Source organism: Syngnathoides biaculeatus, chromosome 1 (assembly GCF_019802595.1).
Source record: "Syngnathoides biaculeatus isolate LvHL_M chromosome 1, ASM1980259v1, whole genome shotgun sequence".
NCBI lineage: Eukaryota > Metazoa > Chordata > Actinopteri > Syngnathiformes > Syngnathidae > Syngnathoides > Syngnathoides biaculeatus.
Window position 1 is genome coordinate 3,810,579 of NC_084640.1, and position 12,184 is coordinate 3,822,762.

Genomic DNA, 12,184 nt, shown 5'->3' on the forward strand with positions numbered 1-12,184 from the left:
AACGTTTACATTAGTTTTTCTTTCTCATAATACAATTCCATCTGTTTGATCAGTATTAGTATCTACTATTTTTTTCCCCAACACATGTAGTGTCTTTGGGATATTCACAATTTTGTTTTTTGTTTTGTTTTTTTGGGTGCAAGTGTGTAGGAGTGTCTAAAATTACAGATCCTCCTCAGTGTTAGTTCTCTCTTCCTCAACAAATCTCCACTCACTTAAAATGAATGATATCATCGGACTTCCCCTGAGGACCTAACCCTTTTATAAAGAGCTGCTCTGTGCAATCTGTCAGTCAGTAAACGTGAGTCCCAGAAGGAAGACAAACTCTCAGAGAGACCTAATATCCAGGTTCAAGTGATAAAGGGCCCTCATTTAGAACAATGGAAGGTGACTGTGAAGTGACTGTTGTTGCTGCTGTGGACTCCGAATCAAAGAATTCAGCAAGATGCGGTGCTAAACATGGCTCAAACCTCATTGTGGTCCTTTTGGGTATCACACTCTGCCTTGCTATTGCTGCTGCTGTGCTCCTCGTCTTCAATGTACACACTAAGGTGGGAATAAGACAGACTCATCATTCAATTATAGGGGCCACAGTGGCACTACTAATCTGAATTCTGCTCGTTTAACACTCTCCTTTTATTCTCTTTAAACAGATGCCAGGACAAGATGAGGACACTTTTGGTAAGAAAATGTAACTTCTCTATTCCCTCAAAACATCATCATGTACAACAACAACACAAAAATACTTACATTTCAAGACTACTTAATAAAATAAAATGATGGGATCACAATCTACATGAGCAAAATGAATGATGATAATTATGTAAATGTACATCTTCCTTTACAGATATACATCACACTTTACGACAACTCTCTAATGTCAGGGCTGCCATTCATTTAACAGGTAAGATGTTAGAACACCACTTTGAAATAAACCTTACGGACTTTATTAAAGTGATTAAAAGTGAATTACAGTTTAAGGAAGTGGGTTGATAATAGGAGTGAAGTATTTAGTTTTAGTGTGCCATGCACTTTGATGTGCTTTTGATTGACTTAAAAGTTACCTACTACCTTATATTAGGAGGTAATAAAAAATATGTAGTGTTTTGCTCAAATAATAATTTGTTGAATTAAACATTTGTCTCTAACAGATGAATATATAAATAAGTGCCATGAATGCAAAGTGTACTCTGCAATTGCCTGCAATGATTCAGGTGCACATGCAGTAAAGACCAATCAGTGGGTTTGCTTACACATGCGTCATTCTCATATAATTGAATCAAAAACAGTGAAATCATGGTTCACTGAATTTCAGTTTGACAATCAATTAATTTTACTGATATGAGTATTTGAATTTTTGGCACTTGTTATGCATCAAAAGGTCGTAATTGTTGCAAAGAAAATCTGACATGTTTACAGGCCAATAAGTGAATGGACGGCAACTGAAAAGAGCAAAAAATTATGCTATAGTTGCAGTTCCAGAGAGGCTAGAGTTACAGGACAGTCAAAAATGAATGTTACATGTATTTACCCTTTTTAAATGTTATTAATTTCCAATTATTTCCCTTTTACAGGACAATACAACTCTCAAATGGCCAACTCAGTGAAATGGACCAACAAGGTGGACCCCTCTCATTCTGAAGGGGGTCTGGAGCTCAAGAACAACGAGATTGTAATCCCTCAAGATGGCCTCTACTTTGTTTACAGTCAAGTATCTTTCCGGGTCAGTTGTCACATGGATGAGAACGACGACACATCCGCAATGTCGATGGTCCACCTGACCCATAGAGTGAGACGCTGGTCCAGCTCGTTCGGGAACGATGAATACTGCACCATCCTGCACTCTGTCCGGACGGCCTGCCAAAAAACAGCTGGCGGTGATGCTGATGAAGAGGGTGGCTGGTACTCCGCTGTGTACATGGGAGCTGTCTTTAACTTGAATAAAGGAGACAGGTTGAAGACTGTAACGGAGAAAATGCTTCCAAACCTGGAAGAAGAGGCCGGGAAGACGTTCTTTGGCGTGTTTGCCTTGTGAAAACATGACAGGGAGAGCTAAATATGAAAGAATTGATGGTGAACTTTGACAACTGCTTGCACATCTACATAAGGTTGGCACTAGATAAGAAATCAATGTAATTCAATCAAGCTATGGTAAGAAGAGGAAGCTAAGCAACTTCACCATCAGGTGATTTAGTAAAAGAACTGGAAAGTAGTATCTCTGAAATATAAGGGATTTAATTGTATCATGTACTGTGTACTATCAAGTGTCAGTACCTTTTGCTGTACTACAACTTAATTTTTCAAATCTATGCAATTTATAATTGTTCATGCAAAGCTAACACACTGCATATACCCTGAAATCATGAATGAAAGTGTACTGTACCGTACTGTATTTATTGAATCTATTTATATATTTATCTATTTATTTATTACGAGGTTATATATGGTTTAACAATGTAAACAGAAGTTAGAACATTTTTTTGACATTTATATAAAACTGGATTGTATTCATTATTTATTAAATTATTTATTTAATTCAAATGTTATATTTATTCATATTAACAAGCAGTACCCTGGTGATTTATACACACCCGCCCCCCAAAAGCATCCATTGACATAACACATTAAAACATTTGGCTTTGACATCAAAAGATGACTATCAGACAAAAGATCAACATACATCTATCCATTATCTGAGCCGCTTATCCTCACAAAGGTCAGGGGAGTGCTGGAGCCTATCCCAGCTAAATTCAGGCATGAGGTGGGGTACACCCTGGACTGGTCACCAGCCAATCACCCCCTGACCTGCAGTACCCTGGGTGGAAAACATGGTCGTAATGTTTGCATTTTAAATCATAGATGGCAGCAGATTTTTGTCAGATTTTTCCTTCAGTAACGTGAAGTTTACCAGTACCACGTGCTGAAAACCAGCCCAACACCATTATTTTGCCATCACTGAAATTGACTTTCCATTAGGTTTAGGTCTGAAGATTGGCTAGGCCACACCAGAACCTTGATATGCTTCCAATGGAGTCACTCCTTGTTTTTTCTGGCAGTGTAGTTCGTGTCATTGTCATATTGAAACACCCAGCCACGACCCATCTTCAATGCTCTGACTGAGGGAGAAAGGTTGTTCCCCAAAATCTCACAAAACATGGCTGCGGTCATCCTCTCCTTAATACAGTGCAGTCGTATTGTCCCATCCAGGCCACCAAATACGAGGCGTCCGGGTGGACAGGTCAGGAGGACGACCCGGACGCCAAGCACCAGGGTCCGCACGGGGCGATTCGGGCGGACGACCTCTGTGAGGAACCAAACGGCGAGGCAGGAACCAGAACGAGGCAGGCAACTGCTCTGGATGAGAACCTCCCACGCCGTGGTTGCGAGACGACCAGGGACTGGTTGCAACCGAGGTTTGGTCAGGAAGCAGCTGGGAGCCATCTGGAGCAAATAGGATGATGGAGAGAAGGACCAGAGCAATGACCACCACCCTCCCGTAGTCTCTCCAGCTCCAGGGTGGCTCCACAGAACTCCACAGCTCCTCCTGGACAGGAACGTGAGAAGGCGGCGCCAGTACCGCCCCCTCCTGGACAGGAACGTGAGAAGGCGGCGCCAGTACCGCCCCCTCCTGGACAGCAACTTGAGAAGACGGCGCCAGTACCGCCCCCTCCTGGACAGCAACTTGAGAAGGCGGCGCCAGTACCGCCCCCTCCTGGACAGCAACTTGAGAAGGCGGCGCCAGTACCGCCCCCTCCTGGACAGCAACTTGAGAAGGCGGGTCAGTCTCCACAGCTACGTGCACTTGGCGAGGTGGCGAGTCTGTTTCCATGGCAACGTGAACCTGAGTCAGCAGCGAGTCCGTCGCCGTTGCGACGTCAGCGTAGCTCGGCTGGTTCGCCAATCCTTGCCGGACCTGGGCCGTGAGAGCCGCCAATTCCGCGCTCTGCCGCTCTATCTCTGCCCGCATTTCGCGATAGAACGCCTCGTGATTTGACGGCTCCTCCTCCCTCTGGGCTGGAAGCTTCGCCACCAGCTGCGGGTCTGCCGGTCTCACCGTTACTGGCGAGGAGTGGGAGGACGGTGTCTTCGTTGCCGCGCAGTGAGAGACACCAGGGAGCGCCCGGCCGGGGCGTCTCCTCTGGCCGCCACGCGGAGGTCCGGGGTAGATGGCCAAGCGGGTTCCCTCGTACCGATAGGTGCACTTGGATCTACCGGGCGAAGTCGCTCGGATGCTGGAAACGCGGGAAGGCGGGGCAAACTGACTGGGATCGAAAGTCGGGCAAAGAGACTCAAAATCAAAGTCGTCGGAGTCGTACTCAGGCAGCCCGGCATACAAATCACGGTCCTCCTCATATTCCGAAAAGTCAGAGTCCAGAAGAATATGAGGACCCGGACGGGTCGTGTTCGGGACGTATTCATACCTCGCTGGCGGAGCGTAAGACACGGAAGTGGAGGACGTCAGGGAGCCTACCCGGATTGGACAGGCTTGGTCCTCTGGCAGACGGTCTACCTTGCGTCGGTCCCGGCGACGCTGGGTCTTTCCTGCTGGGTCCTGTGATGGCCAGTTCGTTCTGTCACGTCCCATCAGAAAAGAGAGTAGGACCCAAATGCAGGAACTCTGAAGATGCAAGGTAGTTCAAGAAGAGACACGTTTATTGTATGCAGAGGTCGGGGATCGAGCAGGCAGTCCGGTGCAGCAGCGGTAGTTGTGACGTCGGGCGAAGAGAACAGATGAGCGGACAGGCAGGAGTCGGTCCACGGGGAAACAATCAACGCAGGCAGAAGTATCAAGGAGTCAGGCTTACAAGGTTGGTCAGAGAACGGACGAAGGTCGGTACACACAGGTTCAATCAGGAATACGAGAGTGCTGGAACGGGACATAAAGCTCAACGAACTGGCCGAGGACCAGTCGTCACCAGGTCCTATCTATACAGGGGATGATCAGCCCTCATGAGGAGCAGGTGTGCGCCTCCCAATCAGCGCAGCCGCGCGGGCACCCGCACAGCTCATGCTGAAGCTGCAGGATCATGACACAATTCACCACTGCACTCTCTGATTATCCTCTCCTCATCACTCCTATTCATTCATTAAACAGGACAAAAAAGGAAGCAAAGACACCAGACCTGAGACTTCCCATGGCTCAAGATTGCCGCCCACTTAAAAAATGTTTTTGGTAGAATTTTTTTTTTGTATCTGTGCTGACATAATTCCCATTTTGTAATGTAGTACCTTATTTTTTTCCACATTTTTAGTTCTATTGGTAAGCTTTGTTGTTGCATTTTGTTTAACACATCATCTCAAAGTATGTCTTCATTTGTTACATGGTCAGCTAATCCCATAAAGGTTTTGGCTGCTGCTTCTTTTGCTATTTTATTTGTAGTAGCTCTGCATGTGTCACTGTGTCCCCTTGTAGTTGTCACTATTCCTCTATTTTTCCAGTATTGTCTGTGTAGATTGTGATACCACCGTGAATACAGCAGCATCTGGTCTCAGATTTTTAAGACTGTCCAATAAGATATTGTCTGTACAGTTCAGTCATCCCAATCCAAATCTGATTCTTTTTCTGTCCAATCAGGAACATTTCGTACTACCAAAACAAATTGTCCCAAACTCTTCCACTCCCGTTGTAATGATGTGTGTGGTGGTGTCCATTCCTTGTGTAGTGCATTTAGTTTGTCAGTCAGTCTTGTTCCTGTCACTATGACTGATATACCATCTGAGTACAGATAATCATGATTTTGTCTGGTGTGGGCTGTTATAAGTTTACAGTATCCTGTACTACAATGAGTCACTTCCTACGTCATTTTGTGGTTGTTCAATCACGTTTTGAGCTGTTTGCAGCAAGAAATCTCCTGTTCTTGTGGGAGGTTTGTTTGGAATATCTAAGGTGTAATAACAGAGCGCTGGATTCCTATTTTGTAAGATATTTAACTGTCCTCCCAGAAATTCCTTTTTTTTCTTTTTACTTCTATTTTTCCTGTCAGAGAGGGAAATAAGACCATTCCTAGTTTCAGCAAGCCATCTCTTCCCAACAAACGTACGGGGCAAATTAAAAAGTTGCATTTTGGGAGCATTAGTTGTGAGATTTTTAATGGGGAGATGGTTGCTCTCTTCCTCATCTGCGGCCACAATTATTAAATGTTTCGCATAAAGGTCCACAAATTTCCCCTTCCTCTGTCAGAAAGGTGTCAACTTTCTTTTTCTCATTTTGTAGCACTCTTTCTACGTGTAGTGCTTGGTTAACGTAATGTTACAGGTTCCCATTCGGTTTGTCAACCCAATGTTTTTCAACCCATTGTTTTGTAGGATTATTTGAATTTGCATGAAGAGCATTTTTTAATTGCCCTTGATACACACTCCCTGGAGTGTGATCTTCAGGAATGCCACTGTTTGCTTTAAAACATGCAGTCATTCCAATTCTATATTCTTCAAATGGTTCATTGTTATTTTATTTTGTTCTTCCAATGGCAGAATAATTTGCTTTTTTTCTATATCTAGCAGAGTTGTGCGATATTAACCCTCGAACTCCCTGCTGCTGTGAGAAAGTACTTTGCTGTCATACAAATTTATTGTACTTCCACACCATTTAAGTGGTACGATTTTCTCAAGTCTTGCGTTCCCTTGACGAATTATTTTACATTAACTTTATGAGATGTGATACCTTTTATGGCCGTTTTCACATCATCTTGAGTCCAGCTTTTTTGTTGTTGTTGGTGTTTTTTTTTCCTCTTTTTTTGTGTGTGTGTTTCTCTTATTTTATCCTGCAGGTTAACTATATATATTTTTTGTGTGTATGTTGAGCTGGCCAGCAAAGTCATATTGTGTTATCCACAAATTTAGTTTTAGTAGGACATTTGCTTTCTACAAACTTCTAGTCCTCACACATCTTTATTATTATTATTTTTTTCAGAAGTTGTGTTTCAACTATTTTGCTATTTATCAACTATTTTGCCATTTGTTTTTGCCCTGTTGGAGTCTGTGGTTCACCTAGGGTGACTATACTGACTTTCCCCTGAACAGGGTGACAATTACGTTCCGTTTGAGGTAATTCTCAAGCTTCTACCACAAGTGGCGGAGAATTCTTACCTCCGCATCCTCAAACAGTTGTCACTCAATTTCCTGTTCAAATGAGGTAGCGAACCTCCACTCACACTTTTACACATGTACACGTTTCACGGAGCTCACGTACAGGACACACCTTGCCCTTTTCTCAGTTTTATAGACTAATTAGTCTACTCGATAGTGACTAGTATTCTCGAGGTTTGGTTCTGCCACAGTCACCCAGACACGCATTTACTCATTCCTCATCTGTGAGGGTTTCCTACTCACCAGAGGTGTCTTCACTTCCTTCGGCTTCTCGTCAACCCTCAGCCTCCAGACGCAAAGTCGAGGTCCAGTTCCGGAAAGGGTCTCAAATGCCGTGGCCACGGTCTTTGCCTGGACGTCGACTCAGCCCCTGGAAACCTCAGGTATCTTGAGATCCGGCTTGAAGGACCAAGTAAATGTCAGGTTCACCAATCAGACATTCATTAAACAGGACAAAAAAGGAAGCAAAGACACCAGTTCAAGTCTCGCGAGGAGAGAGGAGAGGAACTGCCTCGTACAATTCACTACTGCACTCTCTGATTATCCTCTCCTCAGCACTTCTCTTTATTTAGTTTTAAGACGCCCCTTATTTACATAGATGTTACAAAAAGGAGACGACAAGCAAAACAGTTTGAAACAAAGTGTACATGTTTGTTCATGTGCGTGTGCATGTGTGGAAGATTGCTGAATACATGTGTGGTCATCATTTCTTTAACAGGCAGCAGTTCTAACAGTTCTGATGATTAGATGTTTTTGTTCTTGCTATCTCCTGCTAGGAGGCTGCCACGTTATCTAGAGCAGAGCAAAGCATTTCTTTATTGGAAGCAGATGTATGATAATTATGATCACAATTATTCCTATACATGATTAGTGGAATTATGACCAAAAAAGTTCAATTTTGGTCTCATTTGACAACAAAACTTTCTCCCATGACTTCTCTGTATCATCCAAATGGTCATTGGCAAACTTAAGATGGGCCTTGACATGTGCTGGTTTAAGCAGGGGAACCTTCCGTGCCATGCATGATTTTAAACCATGACGTGTTCGTGTATTACCAACAGTCACCTTGGTCTCAGCTCTTTTCAGGTCATTGACCAAGTCCTGTCGTGTAGTCCTTGGCTGATTCTTTACTTTTCTAAGGATCATTGAGACCCCACGAGGTGTTATCTTACATGGGGCTCCACTCCGATGGAGATTGATCATCATGTTTAGCTTCTTCCATTTTCTAATGATTGCTCCAACAGTGGACCTTTTTTCACCAAATTGCTTGGCAATTTCTCCGTAGCCCTTTCCAGACGTATGGAGTTGTACAGTTTTGTCTTTGGTGTCTTTGGACAGCTCTTTGGTTTTGGCCATGTTACAAGTTTGAGTCTTACTGATTGTATGGGGTAGACAGGTGTCTTTATGCAGCTAACGACCTCACATAGGTTCATCTGATTCAGGATAATACATGGAGTGGAGGTGGACTTTTAAAGGGGGTCTAACAGGTCTTTGAGTGTCAGAATTCTAGCTGATAGACAGGTGTTCAAATACTTATTTGCAGCTGTATCACACAAATAAATAGTTAAAAAACGGAATATTGTGATTTCTAGATCTCTCTCACAGTGCACTTGCACCTACGATGAAAATTTCAGAGCCCTCTCTGATTTCTAAGTGATAAAACTTGCAACATAGCAGGGTGTTCAAATACTAATTTTCTTCACTGTATGTTGTCCATACTACAGATGAAAAACTAAAACAGTTAAAACAAAACACAACCAGGGAGAGTGATTCACCATCAGCTGGCTCATTATAACATGTCAGCGCTTGTCATGTAACCACACTCACTGGTATTACATTTATTTATTTTGATATTGAGCAATAACTGAGCAGAATTCAACATTGCATTCAAACAGACAGACTACTGAACCTACCTGTGAATATTATTACCTGATCCCATCTTGTTTTAGATTCATGTGGATAAAATGAGTGGATATGTAACAGAATGGAAGCTTTGATGACATATTCTACCTACTCAATGTAATTAATATAACGCTGCTTTACACAGGTGGGTTATGACAGCTACTTTCTTATGACTTGTATTTAGTGTTTATGTAGTAATTGCAAAACCCTCAACGCTTCAACCCATAAAACAACACTGGGTGCGATCATAGAGGACAAAAGCCATTGTCACTAAAGTGAAAACTGAATTTACTGAATTTATTTGAATTTATTAACCATGTACTTGCTTCAACAGTTTATACTGGGACTTATTCGATTGGAATGGGCCATCAAGAGTGGAAATATTGAAGGTTTAGTCCCACGGAAATCGGGGAGTTCCCCTGTGAACACTCCAGCCCACAAGGGAAGAACGAGACATACCATGGCTGGAAAGTTCACGTGAACATTCACTGTCTTCCATGTCTTACCATTGCAACATTTTTAAAGGTCATGTTGCCTGTTATTTCTTTTTTTTTAATCACCGATGACAAGATGTTAGCACGGCTCTCTCAGAGTTCTAAGGTTTTGGATTTGAATTTCCAGGTGGTCTGTGTTCCTCCGGTCCCACTGCCTAAGAAGATGCATATTAACACTTCCAGAACAAGACATTAAATATGTACAGTATGTTATGGTTCATTTACATAGAATTTCTTTGTCATATGTGAAGTTTGAGTAATTGAAAATAATTGAAAGTAATCAAGTTATATTAATATTGGGTTCTTGTTACCAATGACATTTTTTAACTGTATTACTGTAACTAATAACTGCATTGGGATGCATTTTTAAAGTAGCCCTCCCGACCCTGCTTACATTCAAAACAAATTTACCAGTTACATTTATTGCAACATTGTTTTAAGAAGGGAAGGATGTCGTGCTCTCCTTATGCGTTTGTGGGTTTTCTCTGGATCTTCCGACGTCCTCCCAAATACCAAAAACAAACTTGAGTTGAATTATCTTCAGTGTATCTCAATAACAGCACACTTACTCGAGAATAAAGTTATTACTTACAGTACATTACCATACATATATACTTAACTCGTGTTTTTCAGATTTGGTGTGTTGAAAATGTATATGACTGAATAACAATTAATAATCAACAAAACCAAGATTCTATTCAACTTTATAACCTTTTTTTTTGGCTCATATTGTGTTGGAAAAAATGGAACAATTCACCAGTTTATCAAGTATTACAGCATAGAAATATATTGTGAATACTGTACCACATGAAATACAGCTCGTATGCATATGCAAGGTCAAATGTCCTTATTTTCACACTTTGTATTATTTACAGATAGCTTTCATTTTGCCATGTATATCAATTACATTGTCACATCTTTACAGACTGAAAACACATTGCTACAGATGAACATTTTATAGCTTCTATTACATGTTGACATTGAGGGGATGGAGCAGGAACAATTCGCAAGGTTTAATTGTACATTGTATAACATTGTAGTTGTTAATTGACAATTACGGTAAATGTGTTCAGTCACTTTACCATGCTACAGATCAAGCTGTTTAATCACTATAAACAGACTAAACAAATCCTTGCTTGAACACACTAATGTGAATAGTTGTCTATACAGAGGTATGCACGCAAACAACACATGCATACAAGTTGAAACTGGTTGCTCAAAAAGTCAAACTAGGCAATTTTAACAATTAAGATTCAGAGTAACTAAGTAGATTAACGCACAACCCCTCACTGATTTATTAATTCAATTTTGTGTCAGAAATGCAGACAGGTTTGTCAAAACTTTGGGACAAGAAAAATTTTTTGGGGGCACAAAAGTCACCACATCACTGCACCTTATATATTCAACAACGTATGACATATTTTGTATCTTCTTCTGGGCACAGAAAATAATTTTGGGGAAAAAAAAGTAATGCATTCAGTGTACTTGATGCTGAAGAATGGCATATTTTTTTGAAACAGGAAGTTACTGAAAGTATGTTTAAAAGAAATAGATACATGTTTTGGTCAATAAGTATTTGGACAATGACATTTTTTGTTTTCATTTTCATTTTAAGTGTGTTTGGAAGTGAGAGTCAGTTCAAGGAAGCTGTGGCACATAAATGGAACTTCTGGTTTAAGCAAGGACAACACAAAATCACCTTTGAGTTTTTGTTTTGAATAATAAAATAATCTGTGTAACAGTTGTGGGGTAGGGGTGCGGGGGGTGCAGAGCTAAAATCCAAAGTGTGATTCCAACCTGAATTGTGTTTTATTTAGTCCATTTATTAAAAGGGAATATAAGGGCACAAAGCTTTTATCGACATTGAAAATATTGCATCTGATTCACCAACTGTATGTGGTACCACAAGCAGCAATGACTGTATGAAAACAAGAGGAGTGACACAAAATCCTCAATTTTAATCATTTGACTCAATATGTTGATTTTTCAAAGTGTCACAGTTATGTATCTCAGGTACTCCATCCATCCATTTTAGCCATTTATCCTCACAAAGGTCATGAAAGTGCTGGAGCCTATCCTCGCTGTCAATGGGCAGGAGGCGGGGTACACCCTGAACTGGTTGCCAGCCAATCGCAGGGCACATGGAGACAAATGAGAGTCGTAGTCACAATCACACTTAGGGCCATTTTAGAGTGTCCAATTAATGTTGAACGTTTTTGGGATGTGAGAGAAAACCCACGCAGGCATGGGGAGAATATGCAAACTCCACACAATTCAATCCGGGTCCTCAGACCTGTGAGGCCAACGCTTTCCATCTTATCCACTGTGCTGTGTCTCAGGTACTGTGGATTGTAATTATAATGTTTGTAATCATTTTGTATTTTGATGCTACTCTTTAAAACAAAAAAATAATAACTAAATAAAGTTTGCAGTCCAATGTGAGACTTCTGGAGAAAGAAATAATCTGCAAAAAACAAACACAACAGCATCCCAACAAAATCAACTCACATTAAAACCAAACAGAAATGTTTTGTGCCAACAGAGTCTGCGAAACATCACATCGAGCGTTGGCCTTTTTTCTTGATAAGTCACCCTTTTTTACACCTACCCCCACTTAGTCTATATCTACACAAACACAGATACTTGTACAAATCAGAAAAATCTCTGTCAACACTGATGGTGTTTTTGTGTTGTCACAAAAA

The 12,184-nt window shown here is 41.4% G+C and overlaps 1 protein-coding gene across 1 annotated transcript; it reads left to right on the forward strand.

Moving 5' to 3' along the window:
• The first annotated feature begins 309 nt into the window (after positions 1-309).
• On the forward strand, positions 310-2,461 carry tnfa (tumor necrosis factor a (TNF superfamily, member 2)). The gene is made up of 4 exons (XM_061825419.1): positions 310-551; positions 654-681; positions 848-904; positions 1,575-2,461. Exons 1-4 carry the CDS (start codon positions 381-383, stop codon positions 2,033-2,035), a joined length of 717 nt encoding a protein of 238 aa, XP_061681403.1. The 5' UTR covers positions 310-380; the 3' UTR covers positions 2,036-2,461.
• Positions 2,462-12,184: the final 9,723 nt, after the last annotated feature.

Bases quoted from the DNA above. Each gene is read 5' to 3' on its own strand.
- tnfa (XM_061825419.1), top strand. From the start codon at position 381: ATGGAAGGTGACTGTGAAGTGACTGTTGTTGCTGCTGTGGACTCCGAA. The intron at 682-847 runs GTAAGAAAATGT...CTTCCTTTACAG, and splicing joins ACAAGATGAGGACACTTTTG to ATATACATCACACTTTACGA. The intron at 905-1,574 runs GTAAGATGTTAG...TCCCTTTTACAG, and splicing joins GGCTGCCATTCATTTAACAG to GACAATACAACTCTCAAATG.